Genomic DNA, 18,606 nt, shown 5'->3' on the forward strand with positions numbered 1-18,606 from the left:
GACAGTACTTATGATTCTTTGTCGACTAATCCTTTCACATTTTTCTTATACAATTCTATCAGATGGCGTTTAAATCATGTACCAAATACTTCTATGTATAATGCTCGAAATTTATACAAGAAAAACATTATGTAAATATATAAACTCTGACTTTTGATTTCGCTTCGATCCTTTCCTATTTTTTTTTTTTTTTTGCTTTCTCTTCTACATCATCCTTAATCATTAGGTACTGCTATCACTATTTTATCTCCAGTATAATACTCGAAAATTGGCTGAGAATATGTTTTTAGCTACTCGGGCACACAACGTAACTCACAAAGTTGAATTGACAAGTTATCATTTTTTTAATGTCAATTACTACATAGGATAGTTGGTGGATTTTCTCTTTTTTCGAAATAAGCGACGAAGGATGATTGAAATTCATGATTAATCAACAGTCGCATCTTTGTCAGATACGTTGTAACATGCTCGAAATCAATAATGTGGTAAAAGTGAACGTCGATTAATCTTGTAAAACCTTGTGCAAAATTCGACACTCATCGGTATCAATAATCTGTAAGATTTCTTATTTCTTCCAATCTTAAATATTCGTAAAATTTACATGTATATCTTCACACGAGGACCTAAAGTGAATGCATTTTCCAAAGCGATCACAAACGTTTGTTCACCACGTGTGCATATGTGAAAACACGTAAATCTAGCGCGTCTAGAATGAAAAATAAAATTCGTTAGATTTACCTATATTTTGTCACATATTATAAGATGGGATCTGAACATTCAATTCGATTTACGATAGATATTCGTTTAAGTTTAAGTAACTATCATTAAGCTGAAATGATTAATATCGTGTCGCACGAGATGGCAAGGTGAACAACTTTAACTGTTAGCAAATCTTACAAATACACATTGAACCACACCTTTTATTTCATGCATTATCGTTTTCTTTCGTCGATTTTTTTTATGCTTCTTTCTTTCTTTCTTTTTTTTTCTCGCTCTGTCTCTTTATGAAGAATTATGTATTTACTTGTACGGAGTGATCTTATTTTTATACTTTAATAATATATTTCAGTAGCTGTCCCATTACTTCCAAGTTGACAGATAATATTTGTGTACAATATTATGAATAATTCACAGGGGTGGCGGATGATCAGAATAAAATTGGCTTGTCTTTGCATTGGTCGATACAGTAGCTCGTAAAGCGTTTCAAAAACTTTGGATATTCCCGTTTATAGACCGCCCGAAGAACCGCCGCTGGAGCCCAGCCGCCAGGATTAACTGGAATCAACCACACGTATTGCTAACGTAATGAAGTGCGGTGATAAACGACTGTAAAAATATCATAAAATAAACATAAATAACACTCACCTACGGAACAATAAGTAATTTTACAGGTAATGTCATCCCTCGTAATCTCGCTTCCTTCCTTTGGCGGATCTATAAACGTTTGGCAAACTAGGCAAACAGTCAAATAAACTCGAACACACTTTCCGGCGTTAGGCTAAAAAAAAAAAAAAAAAAACGAGAAGAGATCGTTATCATTCTGCGTCGTTCCTCCGTTGTTTAATCTTGAAAAAAGAGTCGTGATTTACCGGATGCTCCGTGTATTCAGTGCTGTGATTACAGACAATCCATAGATCATGAGCGTCGGGATCCTGGTCATCCGAAACCCTCCGAATGTGGGACCAAAATAAGGCGTCCCTCTGGCTAGCGGGCCATATCCGTTTGTGCGTCTGTAAAAATACTAGAGTATCGTCGGAAATTTTTTCTACAACAGTCATGTCCTCTAGCGTTGCTTCCCATCCGCTTCTGTACTCCGGGCTGTAAAATATGTTGCAAACTTCATGCCCTGTCACGCCCTTAACAACGTGGCAAGCCTTGAGCGGATCGACAACCAGGCCATCAGCCTCCTCCTCCCGCCTGTACATCCGCATGTCTCCATCCTCTGCAAATAGTTGCCAACCTCCAGCTCCGCCAACTCCGAGTCTTGCGTAATGCAGCTGCTCGGTTGAGACTTTGTCAATCTGTGAAGTAGGGGAGACGGGGGATCGTTATTCTACCCAGTGCTGAGAAAATGAGCAGGTATTTACCTCTGGCCAAAGCCTATGCTTGGCCGCCGACGTTGTAGGACTTGTCGGAATGGAGACAACCTTCTGCTTCAGCCTGTCCCGAAGCTGATTTTCTTCGTCAATTTTGTCCAGGCCTGTTTCGACTGCGTCGTAAAATTCCTCGTCGCAAAGAGTGCTGTGCGGACCTTCCTGTTTAAGGAATGCATCAAATTTTGACAGCGAACTTTTCAAGAGGTGATATATTAGACAAATTTGTATATTTGAGACGGCTAAAACGGCAAACCAATGTGATTAAACTGTTTACTCTTCGGCACAAACCATCGTATATGCCGTTTGATAACACCTATCTCTGGCCTTGAGCACTTTGTACGGTCATGTGTAATAATAAATCAGTATTGAAACTCAAAGCGCGATGCAGTATGCCTGTCGAATATAGGAGAAAGGAACTAGTCTGAACTACAAATAGTTTAATTTGAATTGAAACGACATCACGTACAGAATATCTATTAGACACCCGCAAACAAGCTGTGATTATTAATGCTTGGACTTTACAGACGATTTTTCAGTGGACGTCACTGAACTATTTATCACTTCTAGCTAATTCAATATTCCTGAATCCTTCGAACAGTCAATAAATGTTAATCTGAACCTTTTATCGTTACAAATGTATTCCAGATTGCCTGAACAAAGTTCACAATTGTATTTGACACGGCATAATAATCTCATTTAAAGATAACGAATCAGAATGGATACATGAACGTTAAATTCAATTAACCAATCTTTCTTTTTCACTTACCCGAAAGAATTTGATTTTTAGTTTCATCTTGCCCATTTTTTTTTTTTTCTGATATATAAAGTTAAAAATCACCGAAACTTGTCACGGATAAAAATGCAGAGCTGTCCAGAAACCTGCTGCTCGCGATGAGCAGTGCGCTACTGACTCACGATCAAGTGATACTGGCTAGTGTAAAGCCTCTGACTTCCCATTACGGTATGCATCGAATAAAGCAACTGATGATGTAATTGTTAATGGTATACCCACGTGTTATTATGACATAAATAACCGGCTGCAGTTCTCTATTGTAATATTTTTATCCAACTAGTTAAAAATCAATTAGCCAACAAAATTTTTGACAGAAATATGTACATGTACGGATATCCTTATAAAGCAACTTTCACTTATATTGAAAATCGATATTAAATTACCTGGGATTTACCAAGGATCAATAATACGAATAGGATTTAAATATTTGTCCAATTTCTCAATGGGTATTTGATCGAATAACAAGTTTGAAGAGCGAAGCTTCCAGAAAAATCAATCAGTTCACATTCTGACATACCTAATGTGTTTACCTGATTATGTAACTTTTTCAATTCATTTTCGGAATTCGTTATATTTGGCAATTTGATTTCTCTGTATGTACCATTGGACATGACCAATGCTTCGTATTATTGAGCAATAAAGGATTATGAGGGAAATCTGGGCTTGACAATTTCACCAACATATGTTACGTAAGAGAGTTACTGAAAAACATTTGAAGCCAGGTACATTCGGATTACCAAAACAAAATAATGGTTATTCAATACGTACGTACACACGTACCTCATACATGGTACATAGTGTGACAATTTTAAAACAGCAAAATGTAGTCACCGATGATCTAGATTGCCAATTTCTGACACGACAACACACCATTGTTTTGACTCAATTGCATAAGGTGATTAGTAGTCGTGAGGTGTAGCAGCAGCAAGTTATACCACATCCATACAAATGAATGGAGCAACGGATTGGGACATTAATTTGACATACTTAGGTGGAGAGGGTGTTTGTGTCCGTAATTTCGCTTCTTTCTTAGCTCAATAACATCGTTTGTTCCAGGTCAAGTGGATTTGAAATGCGTAAAAGCGGAGCGAACGGGAATACATGACAGAAATAAGATAATTAGTAGGAACAAAGAACAACAGAATTGCGGACACAGTAAGCAACTTGATTTCATCCATTTTTATCGTCAAGAGTATTTACCTCGTAGTCAGGACCCCCGTGTATGAGGACTCTGCGCGTCGGAAAATCTTCTCTAGAAGCGGCTACCTGTTCCTTAACTGCTTTGTAATAAAGCTCCTCGACTCTCCGACGTTTTTCAACTTCTCTCTCCCACCTGCGACGCCAGGCGTCTTCCCTCTGTGTCATAAGATCCAGACAGTGCTGAAGAGTGGCCAAGACTCCTTCGCTCGTCGCTTTAAACGTGATGGCTTCACCCTTGAAGTCGACCGATTGTTCGGCCGGATCGAATTCCACGTCCGTCAGATTTTCTGTGTGAAAAGAAAAAGGTTTACCGCGAATTAAACTTTCGGTGGAACCTTGACAACACCTTTGGAGTTTCGAGCTGGCTTCTTACGCTGATTCGTTGCTGGCGACACTTTGGCAATGTCTGCACAGTTATCAAAGTACTTCTGCAGTGTGTCAATCTGCTGGACTAATATATTCTTGAAAGTTTCCATTTCCGCCAACTTTTCCTTCAGCCCTCGGATTCCGCGTTTACTAAAACTACCAGCACTCGCCGTTGACTGTGTGTTGGACGTAAGAGATACCGCGCTGCCATGACGTTTTAGGCTGTTTTCGCTACCGTATCCAGACTCAGCCTGAAGCAGAAGAACATAAAGTTGTAAGCAGCTTATATTAAACAGTGATGCTAGTGTTGCATTCTTTGAAACTAGACAACAATGATAAAAGATCTCTAAGAGTGAAATGGGAAAAATAATTCCATCTTATTACCTTGTACGATTTCAAAACGTCGACCCAACGTTGCTTTTCTTCGGGACTATTGGCTCTTAAATACCAAACAAGACAATCATTGACGGACACGTCAAATCTGCATTCGTCAAACTCGTGAGCCTGAAAAATGAAATTAAATATTAGTGATAATCTTGTAATTAGCTTAAAGGATTTACGAACTAACAGAAAATCAAAACCTAGCCAAGCCTCATATGTATCGACGTCTTCTTCGTTACAATTTGTGGGAAATTTATTTTGAAAATCGTTGAGAAAGATAAAAATTGTTGAAAATGAATTATTCAAAGGTAATCATGTTAGGAATTTGACAGCTACGCCATCCTGAAATTCATGAATATTCATGTGTATTCTAACCTCAAAGCAACGGATCCCATGAATGAAATAAAACACACCATAGTGCAAGGTGAAATTAAGATCGTTATAATGGGTATAAAATTGGTATTGGTGAAAAATGCAGGAAAAAGAATGCAAAACCTTGTCGAAAACTATCGTCGTCTAACCTGTAAGTTGTGAATAATAATTTACCTCTCACTTTCGATACCGGTTGCTAAATCATTTCGACGCGTAATCTAATTTGGGAAGTAAGCCAAGAGGCAACGACCTTGGAGTGAAAGGGAAAAACGAAGTCTGAGGTTGCGATAAGTACCTTGATAACAGCCTTGTAGAGGCCAATGGATCCACGACACCCGAATCCGCTGTCCTGTTCGGATTTGTAATAAGAGAGGGTGCCGTCCTTGAGTACAATGAAGCGGGACTGCCAGCCGTGGATGTAATTTGTCCACTTGGACAATATGCCCTGGAGCTCGGGAACGACGACGCCGTCGGATTCCTCGTCCTCCTCCTCGCTGTAGTGGCAGTGAGTGTTGACTTTTTCCTCGGCCATCTTAGCAGCCCGAGCGATGGAAGCTGCCTCGGTGTTTCTAGTTCACCCGAAACTCAGGCTTACCCTCGCATATCAAGGTTGACCGCAGCCCACTGTCCGTTCCGTTGTCGGCTCGATTACGCACATCACAATATCGCGACGGTGATTTTTATCTGTACCGAAAATGCGGTATCAATACCACCGAAACGTCCCGCGATCCGTCAGGTATGATGCCATTTTTATTATTATTTATGTCAAGACCTTTTTTTTTTTTTGTCTTCACTTTTAATACTTTTATTGCACTGTATACAGTTTAGCGTACACTTGTGCCGTTGTTGCTCGCACGGAAAATGTCTTTTTCGTAACGGTTTTTCTCGTTCTCTCCAAAGATGGCGACACCTCCGGGTCCTTCTGTCAGATTCTAAATTCAACTTTGAACGTTCATATTTTTCGAATCTCCCGCCACCGATATACACGCGGTTCAAGTCAGTAACTTTATCAAAACGAGCCATTGGGAAGAAACCACTATTTTCTTATTTTTGCAAATGATTTTGAAGAAACTATGGTTGCAAAATATGACTATGTTTTGTCTTATTACGGTTTACTGAATTTCAAACAGTTCCAAAATCTCGAACTAACGGGTTTTCTTCGGTATTGATCGTTACGATAACGTTACTAACTTCAATATTATATTTATTTGTAGAATCCTGTAGCTACGAATCTTATACTTGATTTTTAGAATAAATAAAAAAGCTATAATCAAGTGAATGTGAGAACATAACTACGAAGTTTCGCGCCGAGAACTCGACTGACAGCGGTTTGTTTTAGATGAATTACGCTAACACGGAGGGACGGAAAACTTAGCGCAAGCTGTGAGGCTTTAGTTTTTGCATCGGGAATAAATATTCTGCAAAATATGTGACGAAAAAGATATTTTAAAATTAAATATGACCCGTTAGAACAATGCATATTGTGCCACCAGATGTCACAGCGCCATATTTTCATTCCTGATTTTAAAAACCACAAGTTTAAAGAAATCAACCGTCGATTTTTAAAATCCATGTGACATGACAAAATTAACTCACTGTAACTCTAATAAAACAACAATTTTGTAGGTAATATTAAAAGTATGCACTGGGTTATGAACTATTTTCGATCAGGAAAATGGAGCTTAAGAGCTATAAGTTTAGAAACCAACCTTTTTTGTTTACGGTAGCAGCTTGTTATCCGAAAAACCTGTTTCAAATTTTAGAGTATTTTTTTTTTTTCACAACCCACAAATTCACGATTATATGAAATAGCGCTTTTATGGATGTATTAAAATTTAAGAATATAAAAAGTCTGCAAAAAAATCTTACATTAAAATTGTTTCCCTAGTTCAATCAATATCATTACCACTTCTGTGAAGATTAAGCATCAGCTATCAATGAGATAAATCAGGCGGTTAAAATCGACTCGCTCATTGGATAAAACCGTTCGAGAGACATTTTTTGGCACGAAGACAACAACAGCATATCAGGATGCATATCAGCAGTGTGGGTAAAGAAATTATGCGGATACCATTGGATCGCAGATGTCGAGGTTGTAACCATGAATTGTGTATATTTATATAATGCGTATAAACGCAGTTATCATGCGACATTAATAATACACGTAAACTTAATTTTGAGCCAATATTACATGATTCTCTCCCCCTCTCTCTTACGCTCATTCTCTTACGACAATATATACATAAATCAACATACAGAGCCAAAGAAACAAGCCAAGAGCATCAACAAGAATATAACAAGACCAACCGGATCGGTCTCGAAGAACTTTTTGCAAACTAAACTAATCGTGTTCTCTCCTCATTACATAATTGCCATTGAAAACTCTAATTTTTTTTTTCTCTTTTTCATACTCCTTTGATTCGACTACAGAATCACTTGCAGGCCGAACGTCCGGTCTGTTCGATTGGGATGATCCTCTCGCCAGGTTTGCAGCAAGTAGATTTTTTCGGTGCGGTAATCTTGAGGACACCATCGGCGGAGAGGAAGGCGGTGGCCTTGGTGATGTCGCTTGTCGGAGGAACGGTGCATCGCCTCAGGAACTCCCTGGTCACGTGTCCATGTTCACCGTGTTTCTCCTCGTGCTTGGCCTCGACGACGATGACGTTGTTAACGGTAGACACGCGGATCTCCTCGGCCGAGTACTGGTGGACATCGATGGTCAGCTCGAAGTTAATCGGAGGACGGCAAGGCTCGATCTTCTTCGGAGGCGGTGGCGGCGGTGGGATTTGAACCGGAGGCTTGAAGTGGATGTGAAGACAAGTTGGCGAAGTCGAGAAGTCGTCGATTTTGTCGGACAGCCAGTGAGTCAGGATCGTGGATACTTCAGCCATTTCTTTTTATTGTTTTTACCGTACTCTGTACGCTCTTCTTCTGACTATGCTCACTGAACACACCCCGGTACACCTTTGATCGACGTGACTTGAAATTCAATTGACTACCGAACGACAAATTGCCCACCTTTTATATTCCCACTACGTGCCTAATTCGGTCCACGATATTCACTGACAGCCGGATGTATTGGCAACCCTCGAATCATCCCCGGTATGCATTTCCGGACCTTGTACTATGCGGTTATTATGTATGTATATCGGTCCAAGGATGCACCCGGTATATTAATTTGATCACATAAGTTATACATGTACTACCGCATGACGCATCTTTGTTTATTATAAGAACATAATATTTCGGTATGTCAATGACTAACCGCGGAACGGGCTGATGTAGAAACAAGAATATGTCCTTCTACGTCTACTTCGTTGCGAAAGAAAGCCTTCAGTCGTTATCTCACGTAAGCTTATATTCTCTCATAAGTTCTATCCCCGAGTATTTTCAGTTTTCCATTTCAATAACGTAGGACTTTTGACACTTGGCAGTTATTTTTTTTTTTTTCCTGTCGACGCGCTGCGTGAGAAAAATTCTAAAATCTGGTAAACTTGATACTTATATTCGTATGACAATCAATGATCGTTGTAGAGATTTTCGTAAGAAATATTGAAAACCGCAAATTGCGACAAGTCCTATGTCATTCCAATGAAAAAAATTCTAACGTACCTGAGTCTATCGCTTTCCCACACAGTGAATCAACATTCCACGTGGGATTTCTTACTGTATAAAATTCAGGGGCACAAATAAAAAAAAAAAAAAAAAATATGAAAAAAAACTAAACTTGTAGTAATCAACTATCACGCGAGATGCAAAATTTATTGCTTCTCGGGTTTTGGGAATTCCTGAAGTGCGACGGGGTTGTACTTGGCGATTCGCTCGGCATTCTGCCGCCGGAAGTTGCCCCTGGTTGAGGCGATCAGGATCGTTCCTATAAGCAGAGATGCACTGAGACAATAATGCGCAGCCCTGTCGCCGTATGTTTCTATCAGCCTGCGGACGATCAGCACCATCAATGTGCCGTAAATCTGTATGGAAATGTTGAGAATCCCTACTGTCGTGCCTACGGGTTCGGGATAAGTAGTCTCCGCGCAGAGTTCGAAACCCAAGCTGGCCCAACCGACGAGGAAAGTTCTGAAAAATGATAAATTGATCAACTTTTACCGACAAGCCGTCCTTATTTTTCACCAATATCGATTACCCGAGCATCATCCCGGTGACCACAACCATCCATTGGACTTCTAACGAAAAACTGATCGCGAACAAGACTTCCGTAAGTAGAGCGAGACTTCCGATGGCTATGGGGATGATTCTGCAATCATTTAACAATACCGCATTATATTTATACATTGTTATTCTTATCACTTATAACATCTTTCAATTTTTTCACGTGCTTTGCAAGCATTGGCTCACCTGAATGCCTTTGTTTTGTCGAGTATCATGGCCAGGAACACCGTGCCGAAGCCTCCCGTGCCAACGATGGACAAGCCCAGATTACCAGCGATTTGTTCACCGTTCTGAAGAGGAGTGATAAAGGCTGTGTTGAGTGACTTGTTATAGCGACTGGACGGATCGGGTAACGGAGCCTTACCTTGAAGTGAGCGAGGCATAAAGAGTTCAACACGGTGTTCGTGGCTCCTAAAACGCTCATTATGATACCGTACGAGTTCCACAGGAGAATGAAGTCTATGTTGCACAGTGTCCTTTTCACAGGTGGCCAAAATCCTTCGGGAGACCTTTCTTTGTGCAGTTTCTGAAGCGCCCTCGCATCGCTGGGCGGCAGTAACGGCTCATCCTTGAAAACTGTGTGAGAAACGAAGAGGAAACTTGTTGTTTCATGGACATAAGGAGTCTCGGTACCATGTGTTTCTTTCACGGACACCATAGTGAACTGAATAAGTTTCTTACGGAAAATTATGGCCACGACAATGACACTGCAGCACAGAGCTATCCCCCAGAAAACCTTGTATAAGTCTTTTCCAATGTCCTCGATGTTATCGTGATTCTTTACAAGGACTGGCACGGTCGGGAAACAGATTGAGAAGCCGACATGAGTGCCGGCGCAGGCGAAAGCCGTCGCCAGGGCGATCTGCTTTGGTCCAAACCAGTAGGCCGCTAGTCGCCCTGGTACAGGGAGGATGAAGACCTGGGCAACCGCAACCAGGATTTGGCCTGTGAAGGTGACCATGAAGCGATCCGGAGAGGCTGAAAGAACCTTCAACCAAGCCCCGATGCAGGTGAGGGTCGATGCGAAAACAACGGTCCACCGTAAACCGACTCTGTCGGTTACGTAGGAAGCCGGAAAGATGACGACCATGTAGGTCACCATAAAAATCATCGAGGTCCAATCGATGGCCAGTGAAGAAACGTTGTAGTACCTGAAGAAAAAAACGATACACGCGTAGAGATTGCATACTCTGTGACTTTGCGCTAACGAATCTGAAACTAATTGAATTGGTAAACGACGAATGATGATAAAATCTCTTTGCAGAGCTCATCGTGAATTGAGAAAAAATTGTAACACCGTGAATCTTACCGGCTTACAATGTTGTTGATGATGGTGTATTGGTACCACTGCAAGTTGTTCGTCGTACTGAAAACGATGAAGAGAACGAGTTGGAGCCATCGTCTAGGGTAAACTTTGATTTCGGTTGCGTTACCAACGATTTTCGACAGCTTTTCGTCAGGCTGCATTTCGACAAATTCAGACACGACTGGCTTTATCACAAGTCTGTGACGCTGCGATAGAAGATCGCGATCTTCGACGATATTCTCGTTACGTTCCGCGGTCACCATCTGCGTGTTAACTCCACTATCACTATCACTATTCACTTCACTTATCGTGTTTATATCGAGTCTGATAGTGGAGATAAGTATTTTGAGTTTTAAACGACGTCTCTTTCGAGAAGAAGCATTGATGAGATCCTTCGACCTTTTAATTCTCTTTCATATTACATGCATCGCCTGTGCTTTCTGGTTTGTAATAAGATGGAAATATCGTATGTTTCTTCGAGAGACAAAATGTTTTTATCTTTCCCACGTAGTTTTCATAACCAAATACAGCTGTGTAACGATTATACTTTAACAACAACACTATACATATGCATTGTGAAAAGGCGAGGTAAGACAGATGAAGAAACATCAAAAACATGAAAAATATGGCAAACATTAGTCACCATTCGGTCGCCTATCCACGAGTGCAGATATTTTGCTATTACTCGTAATGAATGCGGTATTCCGTACGAAAATTAAAGATTACCCTACTGCAAACTTACTTATTGTTAGAACGATTGAGATTAATATGCAGTACTAGGCAGAAATAGTAGATTAACGGTAAGACATATGAATTACATGTTTTCAAACGAAAAAACTAGTGCTCAAATTTTAAACGCGTTTTTCTCAAAATTGTGTTTTTCAAAACCGTGAACGTCACATATCGAGATTCAATCGATGAATCGATTTGAAATTTGGTCCTCATATTCAAAGGAACAATACTTTTCACCTGAGGGATGACTATACCATTTTCATTTTTTATTCAATAATTATTATTAAATGTACATCAACTTGTAGTTTTGGACCGATTAATTAAATGATCGTCAAGCGATTTGCCGTTTGACCTAGATATTGACGCGTTACAAGACTACACTGACTTTCTGCTAGGTTGACATTTCAGAAGTGACCAATGGGCATGACCTATGACCCCTCCCTAAAGGAAACTGAAGTACAAAAGGTAACTCATAATGTTCAGATTTATGTTTTCATACAATATAAATAAGATGTTACATATATAAAAGGTGCTTTTTTTTTTAAACAGTTCAATTTTATTGAAAATTTTACCCTCAAAATTATCCCTTTTTCAGGACGTTAAATGAATAGGCTTTTACGAACCAGTTAAAAGGCCACATTATCAACAGTAAATTCCTACAAAAATTTTTTTCTTCAAAAGATTGCACACCCAGACATCGATTTTTTAGTACAATGGTCGCTCGACTCGATTTTTTATTCTTAATTAATTTATAATTATTAAATTGCTAAATATTTTTTTAATACAACTGGCAAAATATCAAAAAGAAACTTCAAAGTAAGTATACAAATGGTTAGAGAGATGTTTTGTTATTTTCAAGTGAGTGAAAAACAGCTGCTGACAAATTGGTAAACGTTGGTGAACGATGTATACAAAAACAGAGTGTTAATTAAATGATTCCAATCATTTTTTCCGGCAACCTTCGGCGGCTTATAAGAGGTGAACTTATTGAGGATAAGGGCACAGGCAGCGATAGCAGGTCCGTTATCATGACACGATTCGATAGTAAAACTAGTCAACGAAGTCCCTGCAACAGTCTCTATGTTACCTATGCAGATTATCGTGGGATTCACTCATTAGCGCGAGGTTAGCAAGTTAAAATGAGGTTGAAGTTAGTAATACACACGTTACTTTAACGATGCATGTTCGGAAAAATTCGTTACTAGAACCCTTAAGATTTTCTGAAGTTCAGCTAGTAACCAATACCAACGAAAACATGTTCATATTTTGAAAAGTCAACGCCTTGAAAGTCCTTCCAAAATTGTACAATAAGGGATTTTTTCCATTAGCATAAACATGGATAGCACATAAGGCAGCAATTGAGCCTATGGGTCAAATAACGACTTAAGTCGACTTAAGTCACTTTTTCAAAGAAGCTGATCTCGGTGTTCTGTATAATCTTCGCTATAAACCCTGTGAATCTTGGATGTTTTCGTCAACTTTTAATGCTGTAGTAACCATAACAAGCGGTGCGCGCACCGCCATTGAGTTAGCCGGCAGTAGCAGCGAAGCGAAGTAGGCTAATCCACGCGCCTCCGCTAAACAGACGCACGTGTTTATCTGCCTGTCTGTTAGATTTCGTGTAAAGCTGCAATATTTTCTGCGCGAAATAATGAACGAATCTACAACAACTACAACAGCATCGACTAGCCCTACTGCTACAGTTACGGGGAAAAAGAGAAAAATTCGACAAGATAGATGGGAACAAAATAGAAAGAAGCTTAAGCGTAACAGTGGTAAAAGTTACGCTTCTCAAAGTGGGAATAAAATACCTCGAAAAAAATTCAGGCACACTACCGACTGCTGCAAGAAAAACTGTTCGTCTTCTTTCGATTATAAACGTCAGCGTGAAATTTTCAAGACTTTCTGGGCAATGGCTGAGAAACCGAGTCAGGACACTTTTTTAATCAGTTGTATACAACGTGAAGAAATCAAATACGTCAAAACCGTAACAAAACGGAAGAACAGATCTTGGTCTTGGAAATATTCTTTCAAAGTAGATGGCCAGGATAAAACTGTCTGTAAAGGATTTTTTCTGTCTCTTCTCCAAATAACTGAATCCAGAATGAAAACGGTGCTCCGATTTTGTAAATCAGGTAAATGTTTATATTATTTTCTTTCTAAATAAATCAATATTTACGAATGCTTGACTCGTTTATTGGCGTCTTATAACAAAACAAGTCAGGTCTGGATTAAAATATGAAAATACTGATTGTTTCAGGTACGACAGTTGCTACAGAAAAAAGGGGTAAGCAACCCAACCCTGCCAAAATTTCGAACGTGGTATGGAGTTTAGTGAAGGAGCATTGGTCGACTTTCCCGAACAAAAAATCGCATTATGGAAGCTCCAAAACTGAAAGAAAGTACTTCGAGAATCCAGACTTAAACGTAAAAAAAATGTTTCACGCATTCCAAGAATATTACTTTGATAAAACAGGGAAGCAGCTCTCACTAAAGTACCCAACGTACCATAGATATTTTCGGGAAAATAGTGATTACTCGTTTAGGCAACGTAAAACAGACGTCTGTGATTTTTGCACCGAATGTAAAATCAAACTATCGGCAAATTCATCAGATCCGTGTAAGGAATCGTTCCGTCTACATGAAGTAAAAGTTGCGGAATACAAGGTTTTGCGGCAACAGTGCACAAAGAATATTAACGATGATACTCTAACTGTTGAGTTCGACTACGCACAAAATCTTCCGCTTCCAAAACTGAACGTTAGCGCACAATTTTACAAGCGATTATTGTGGCTGTATGTTTTCAACACACACTGTTTTAATGACGGTGACAGCAAATTTTTTTGCTTCTTAGAATGTGATGGTGGCAAGAACGGTAACTCTGTGTGTAGTTTTTTGAACGATTTTCTGGTAAAAAAATTGACTGAAAATCCAGAATTAAAAAAAGTAGTTCTTTTGTCTGACTCCTGTGGGGGGCAAAATAAAAACAAGACTCTCGTACGATATTGTGCTTGGTTGTCGGTCAAAATGGGAGTTGAAATAAATCACATCTTTCCGGTGCGAGGTCATTCATACTGCCAATGCGATAGAAATTTCGGTGTTTACGGAACTGTTTTAAAAAAAGTAGAGACCGTCGAAAATCCTATCGAGTATCTCGAAATAATGAGGACCGTAAGGCACAAACCAAAAGCTTTCGAAGCAGAGATGAGTGCCCACTTATTAAAAGAATGGGATAAAACTTTGGATTCATTTTTTCTAAAGGTTCCAAAAGCTAAGGGAAAGAAATTCACGATCCAAAAGTATGTGAAGTTATCATACAAGCCAACAGGCACCATGTCCGTTTACGCGGACTATAATGGCGCTCCGCAAAATTTCAACCTGTTCAAATTAAACGCTTTTGTAAGTAAAGATACCGAACTAGCATTAGCAAACCCGGCTCCTGTTGGAATTAAGACAGCTAAAAAAAATGACGTGCTATCTTTAATGCCTTTTGTAAAACCGGTTAATAGGGAATGGTATAAAAATGTGCTGCGGGGTACCTGCAACGACAATGATTCGGCTGAAACAGACGAAATGGACTCTGATTGAACCTGATACATGCCGTTTTTTAAATGTCAATTCCTAGTTTAGCTTTTTTTATATGTGTTCACCGCGACCATGAAACACCCATTACAGTAGAAACTGGTTTGACTATTATCGTCATCATATTATTTTAATCCAAAAACGTGTTTGTACAGATTAAAAGTCGTTCTACAAAAAAACGACTTAAGTCTTACTCCGAATTTCCGTGATAGCACTGTATTGGACAATATTTAATAATTGTTATTACGTTTGTATATCATTTTTGGGTACCCCACCTATGTAAAAAAATAAAAGTTCCTTGTAAAATGCCTTGTCAAAATTGAAATATCGACTGTTGAATCTTTACTTGCCTTTTTTATGCCAAAACTTAAGTCGACTTAAGCCGTTATTTGACCCATAGGCTCAATTGTCAATTATAAGTATCATAAGAATGCTTTATAAATGTTTCTGCAAAAAATCTGAGGTGAGCTTAAAAAAATCACAAACACGACACGCGTCACGATTCTGAGTTAAGAAGAGTTCAAAAATAACTTCCTGACTCAGTAGATACTGTCAATTACGAACACTTCGACACTGATCAAAAATTGATTCCGATCCAACTATGATGTAAAAGTGCTCGCTAGTAACAAAACCATATAGTCTCATCCAGCCTATCGTTTATCAATGAATTCGAATATCAATTGGATAATTCTGACTGATTTAATCTTGTGATTAACATTTAGATTCAGTTTTTGTACGAATTTGAACAGATAATTACTTTCTAAGTGATAGTCGCTTCGTCGATGTGCCAAGTAACGAACGCTTTCGATTAGCCCGACATCAACAAGCATCAGACTGCGTTTTGGGACCTAGAAATAAGGCAACATGAATAAACGTATTTAACAAATCGTCAGTTTTCACTTAATTGAACGATAAGCCCGTGACTCGATACGTTTTGTAATCTTGGCTATTTAATATGAGTTGCACAATAAAAACTGTTCGACAGTTTTCACAACAGAGGTGCACATATTTCTTGGCGTCAATATTAGTCTGGATGGAGATAAGATATCGATCGACGGTTATACATTGCATCACGAATGCGAAAGCGTATTATTTTCGTTATAACCCGCAGAATTCAGTATGAATAAACACTGCATGTCTGAACGCCCAGAAATAGTCTGCCCAATGTGTCATAAAACAATATTTTCTCTGCTGTTGAAACATTCAAATATATACATATGTATGTATATATGTATATTTCCCCAACAATATTGGACAAACCGAGAGCATAATTAGTCCAATGTCTGCTACGATGGTAATTAAAACATCGATGGTCGATATTCGATAAATATTGTCACTAAGTTGTAGTGCAACGTAGCTTCGTTCTGAAATGACGTGACATTGAGGAATAGAGAGTACATGTATTATAACTATCATTTGAAACATCGATCCTCGGTACGTCTCACGATCAGTAAAAAATCAGTGATGAAAAAATGTTGAATAACTTGCAATTGGGAAAAATCAACATTTCGATAGAGAGGACAATTCTAGAGGAACATCGTCGTATCCCGTAGCCATTATCCTGACTTTCTGGCGACGAAGTTCGAATCTATTTAGTTTTGTCATCAGACTGCCAAAGGTAAGACACGTGATAATACACGCGTGTTCCAACACATCTACGAAGGCTCCAATTAGCCTGCGGGTGAAAAGTGTTATTGATACATCGTAGAGCTGTTCTGACGTAACAAAAATCTCAATGGCGATCGCTTTTGGTATTTGGTAAGTCATTTCGACGCAGTGTTCAATCCCGATACCTGAGTAACCTAGGAAGACGGGCCTGGAATGTGATTCGAATAGTGAGGATGAGTGATAACGAGTAGACGCTCAGCCGGCAATCTTTTTTTGATTATCCTAAAAATATAACGCTAGCGAAGAAGATCCATTTTATCTCTATCAGTTGTAACAGATCCGTATGTTACATAAAATAAATACTTAGGAACTTATCTTTCTTTATTTATCGTAGTACAGTGTTGAGTCGGCCCCGGGTTCCTTTATACTTGATTCTTCCCTTCAGGGTTCGTCGCTTTTATGGTAAACGTAAAATATACTCGTTCGAAGGGATACACGACGATATACATGAAATCAGACAATGTTGCGTTACCAAACTTATACGTGTTATCCCTGGACCGGCGGGTGACCGACTGACTGTTACCATGGCTCTCTACTAAGCCGTCACACAGTAAGCTATAAATAGCGAATAATATTGCTCCAGCGACTGTGAGACCACTGATTGTGATAAAGACTATTATGTAATGCGTTTATTTTTAATCACTCTACGCAAATGGATCGTTTTATACTGTTACCTGAAGACTTTTGTCTTGTCGAGAATGGTAACACAAATCACTGCGCTGATGTTCCGCACACGGCTGGATAAGAGAGCCGGGATAGCCACGGTTTTTTCATCGTTCTGAAATCGAGTCAGTAATATGTAACCAACGAAGTAACTCAAGTAATAAGAACTATACGCACCTTGAAGTGAGTAACTTGGAACGAATTGAGAAAGGCACCATACGCGCCTGAACAGCCAACAATTGGGCCAAAGGAGTTCCAGAAAATAAGGAAATCTCAGTTGCTCAATATCTTTCTAACCCGAGGCGAAAAAAGTTCAGCATCGAAGGTCGTGTTAAGAAGAAGCGCCCTTGATCCCCTTGGTGGCATATCCAGTTGATCCTGAAATACTGTTCACATATTCGACTCCCAGTCTTCACTAAAACATGATAATCGTTTCTTGACTTTCTATAATCAAGTATGAGATTACAGGTGATCGTTATACTTTGATATTACCGGTGAGTAATATTCGGAATGACGGCGAACTGATGACAGTGAATGCCAATGTTCATATTCAAAATGCGTAACAGTATCAGCTGGAGCCACCTCATCCTGTAAACTTTGATTTCCACGGAGGTGTTTAATCACTTTCGAACAGGTGGTTTCAGCCTCCGCTTTGTCGAGTTTATCCTTCTGTATCGATAAAAATCACCATTTTTGACTAAATTCACTATCTTCATATTCACCCTTGAAATTACGGAATAGAATTATCTGATTTAGTGAATTTACTTGGTAAAAGGACTAGCTTGACTCTGCATGCTTCCAATCGGATCACAACAACGCGATGGATGAGGATCTTTCGGCGCATAAGAACCGAAACCTTCAAACTTCGAAATAAAACCTTCTCGATTGTTACAATTTTCTCATATGTTGCGTCATACAATACAGCTGTGCAACGTTGTTGAGTCAACATTTTCATTATTAACAACAATACAGTCACTGTACTGCATAAGCTACTTCAACCAACGAATAATAAATCCATAATCAACGAAGACACCTTATTCCCTTTGAGAATATAGCGAAATAGGATTTGGTAGAGCATTATGTCTTATTTGCGAATCAACAGTTCAGCGTGAAACAATATTCGAATGTATTAAAAATCCTCAACAGACTACCTAAAGTAAGGTACGCCCAAAGACAAGCATGTCCCACAATATCTCCCAAGGATTCCATTATTTCGCCTGTGAACAGTACCATCTCAATACCGTAGACCTGGTTTGACAGAATCAAAACCGATTCCG

General features: G+C 39.2%; 4 protein-coding genes across 6 annotated transcripts; 1 reads left to right on the top strand and 3 right to left on the bottom strand.

Annotated features, from left to right (window-relative positions):
* Positions 1-171: 171 nt before the first annotated feature.
* On the bottom strand, positions 172-6,066 carry cert (ceramide transfer protein). Of its 2 annotated transcripts, XM_046636245.2 has the most exons (8): positions 5,504-6,066; positions 4,840-4,959; positions 4,463-4,706; positions 4,090-4,376; positions 2,088-2,255; positions 1,590-2,021; positions 1,366-1,498; positions 172-1,275 (listed from the first exon to the last, which is right to left on the bottom strand). In XM_046636245.2, exons 1-8 carry the CDS (start codon positions 5,738-5,740, stop codon positions 1,148-1,150), a joined length of 1,749 nt encoding a protein of 582 aa, XP_046492201.1. In that variant the 5' UTR covers positions 5,741-6,066; the 3' UTR covers positions 172-1,147. The 2 variants fall into 2 exon arrangements, with proteins under 2 accessions (XP_046492201.1, XP_068993647.1); XM_069137546.1 differs by lacking the exons at positions 4,090-4,376; positions 4,463-4,706; positions 4,840-4,959; positions 5,504-6,066 and adding an exon at positions 2,863-3,009.
* A 1,229-nt stretch (positions 6,067-7,295) lies between these two features.
* Positions 7,296-8,871, bottom strand: LOC124223892 (protein lethal(2)essential for life-like). Its single transcript, XM_046636258.2, has one exon. It carries the CDS (start codon positions 8,097-8,099, stop codon positions 7,641-7,643), a length of 459 nt encoding a protein of 152 aa, XP_046492214.1. The 5' UTR covers positions 8,100-8,871; the 3' UTR covers positions 7,296-7,640.
* LOC124223886 (uncharacterized MFS-type transporter C09D4.1-like) lies at positions 8,581-18,186 on the bottom strand. 2 transcript variants are annotated; one of them, XM_046636246.2, is made up of 11 exons: positions 18,095-18,186; positions 17,822-17,998; positions 17,507-17,744; positions 17,341-17,444; positions 15,756-17,221; positions 10,688-11,214; positions 10,060-10,529; positions 9,743-9,954; positions 9,565-9,668; positions 9,353-9,463; positions 8,581-9,285 (listed from the first exon to the last, which is right to left on the bottom strand). In XM_046636246.2, the coding sequence occupies exons 6-11, from the start codon at positions 10,945-10,947 to the stop codon at positions 8,970-8,972; spliced, it is 1,473 nt and encodes a 490-aa protein (XP_046492202.1). In that variant the 5' UTR covers positions 10,948-11,214; positions 15,756-17,221; positions 17,341-17,444; positions 17,507-17,744; positions 17,822-17,998; positions 18,095-18,186; the 3' UTR covers positions 8,581-8,969. The 2 variants fall into 2 exon arrangements, with proteins under 2 accessions (XP_046492202.1, XP_046492203.1); XM_046636247.2 differs by having other exon boundaries at positions 10,688-11,230.
* On the top strand, positions 12,748-15,293 carry LOC124223884 (uncharacterized). Its single transcript, XM_046636244.1, has 2 exons — positions 12,748-13,551; positions 13,677-15,293. The coding sequence occupies exons 1-2, from the start codon at positions 13,068-13,070 to the stop codon at positions 15,002-15,004; spliced, it is 1,812 nt and encodes a 603-aa protein (XP_046492200.1). The 5' UTR covers positions 12,748-13,067; the 3' UTR covers positions 15,005-15,293.
* Positions 18,187-18,606: the final 420 nt, after the last annotated feature.

The sequence above is a fragment of the Neodiprion pinetum genome, chromosome 7 (assembly GCF_021155775.2).
Source record: "Neodiprion pinetum isolate iyNeoPine1 chromosome 7, iyNeoPine1.2, whole genome shotgun sequence".
In the NCBI taxonomy this organism is placed as follows: domain Eukaryota; kingdom Metazoa; phylum Arthropoda; class Insecta; order Hymenoptera; family Diprionidae; genus Neodiprion; species Neodiprion pinetum.

What these genes read in the sequence shown, in the direction of transcription:
- cert (XM_046636245.2), bottom strand. Translation starts at nt 5,740, where the DNA reads ATGGCCGAGGAAAAAGTCAACACTCACTGCCACTACAGCGAGGAGGAG. An exon ending in TCTACAAGGCTGTTATCAAG is followed by an intron (nt 4,960 to 5,503) that starts GTACTTATCGCA and finishes TTCATTTTTCAG; the next exon opens with GCTCACGAGTTTGACGAATG. An exon ending in ACGTTTTGAAATCGTACAAG is followed by an intron (nt 4,707 to 4,839) that starts GTAATAAGATGG and finishes CTTCTGCTTCAG; the next exon opens with GCTGAGTCTGGATACGGTAG.
- LOC124223892 (XM_046636258.2), bottom strand. Translation starts at nt 8,099, where the DNA reads ATGGCTGAAGTATCCACGATCCTGACTCACTGGCTGTCCGACAAAATC.
- LOC124223886 (XM_046636246.2), bottom strand. Translation starts at nt 10,947, where the DNA reads ATGGTGACCGCGGAACGTAACGAGAATATCGTCGAAGATCGCGATCTT. An exon ending in ATCAACAACATTGTAAGCCG is followed by an intron (nt 10,530 to 10,687) that starts GTAAGATTCACG and finishes TTTTTTCTTCAG; the next exon opens with GTACTACAACGTTTCTTCAC. An exon ending in GACAAAACAAAGGCATTCAG is followed by an intron (nt 9,464 to 9,564) that starts GTGAGCCAATGC and finishes AAATGATTGCAG; the next exon opens with AATCATCCCCATAGCCATCG.
- LOC124223884 (XM_046636244.1), top strand. Translation starts at nt 13,068, where the DNA reads ATGAACGAATCTACAACAACTACAACAGCATCGACTAGCCCTACTGCT. An exon ending in GCTCCGATTTTGTAAATCAG is followed by an intron (nt 13,552 to 13,676) that starts GTAAATGTTTAT and finishes TGATTGTTTCAG; the next exon opens with GTACGACAGTTGCTACAGAA.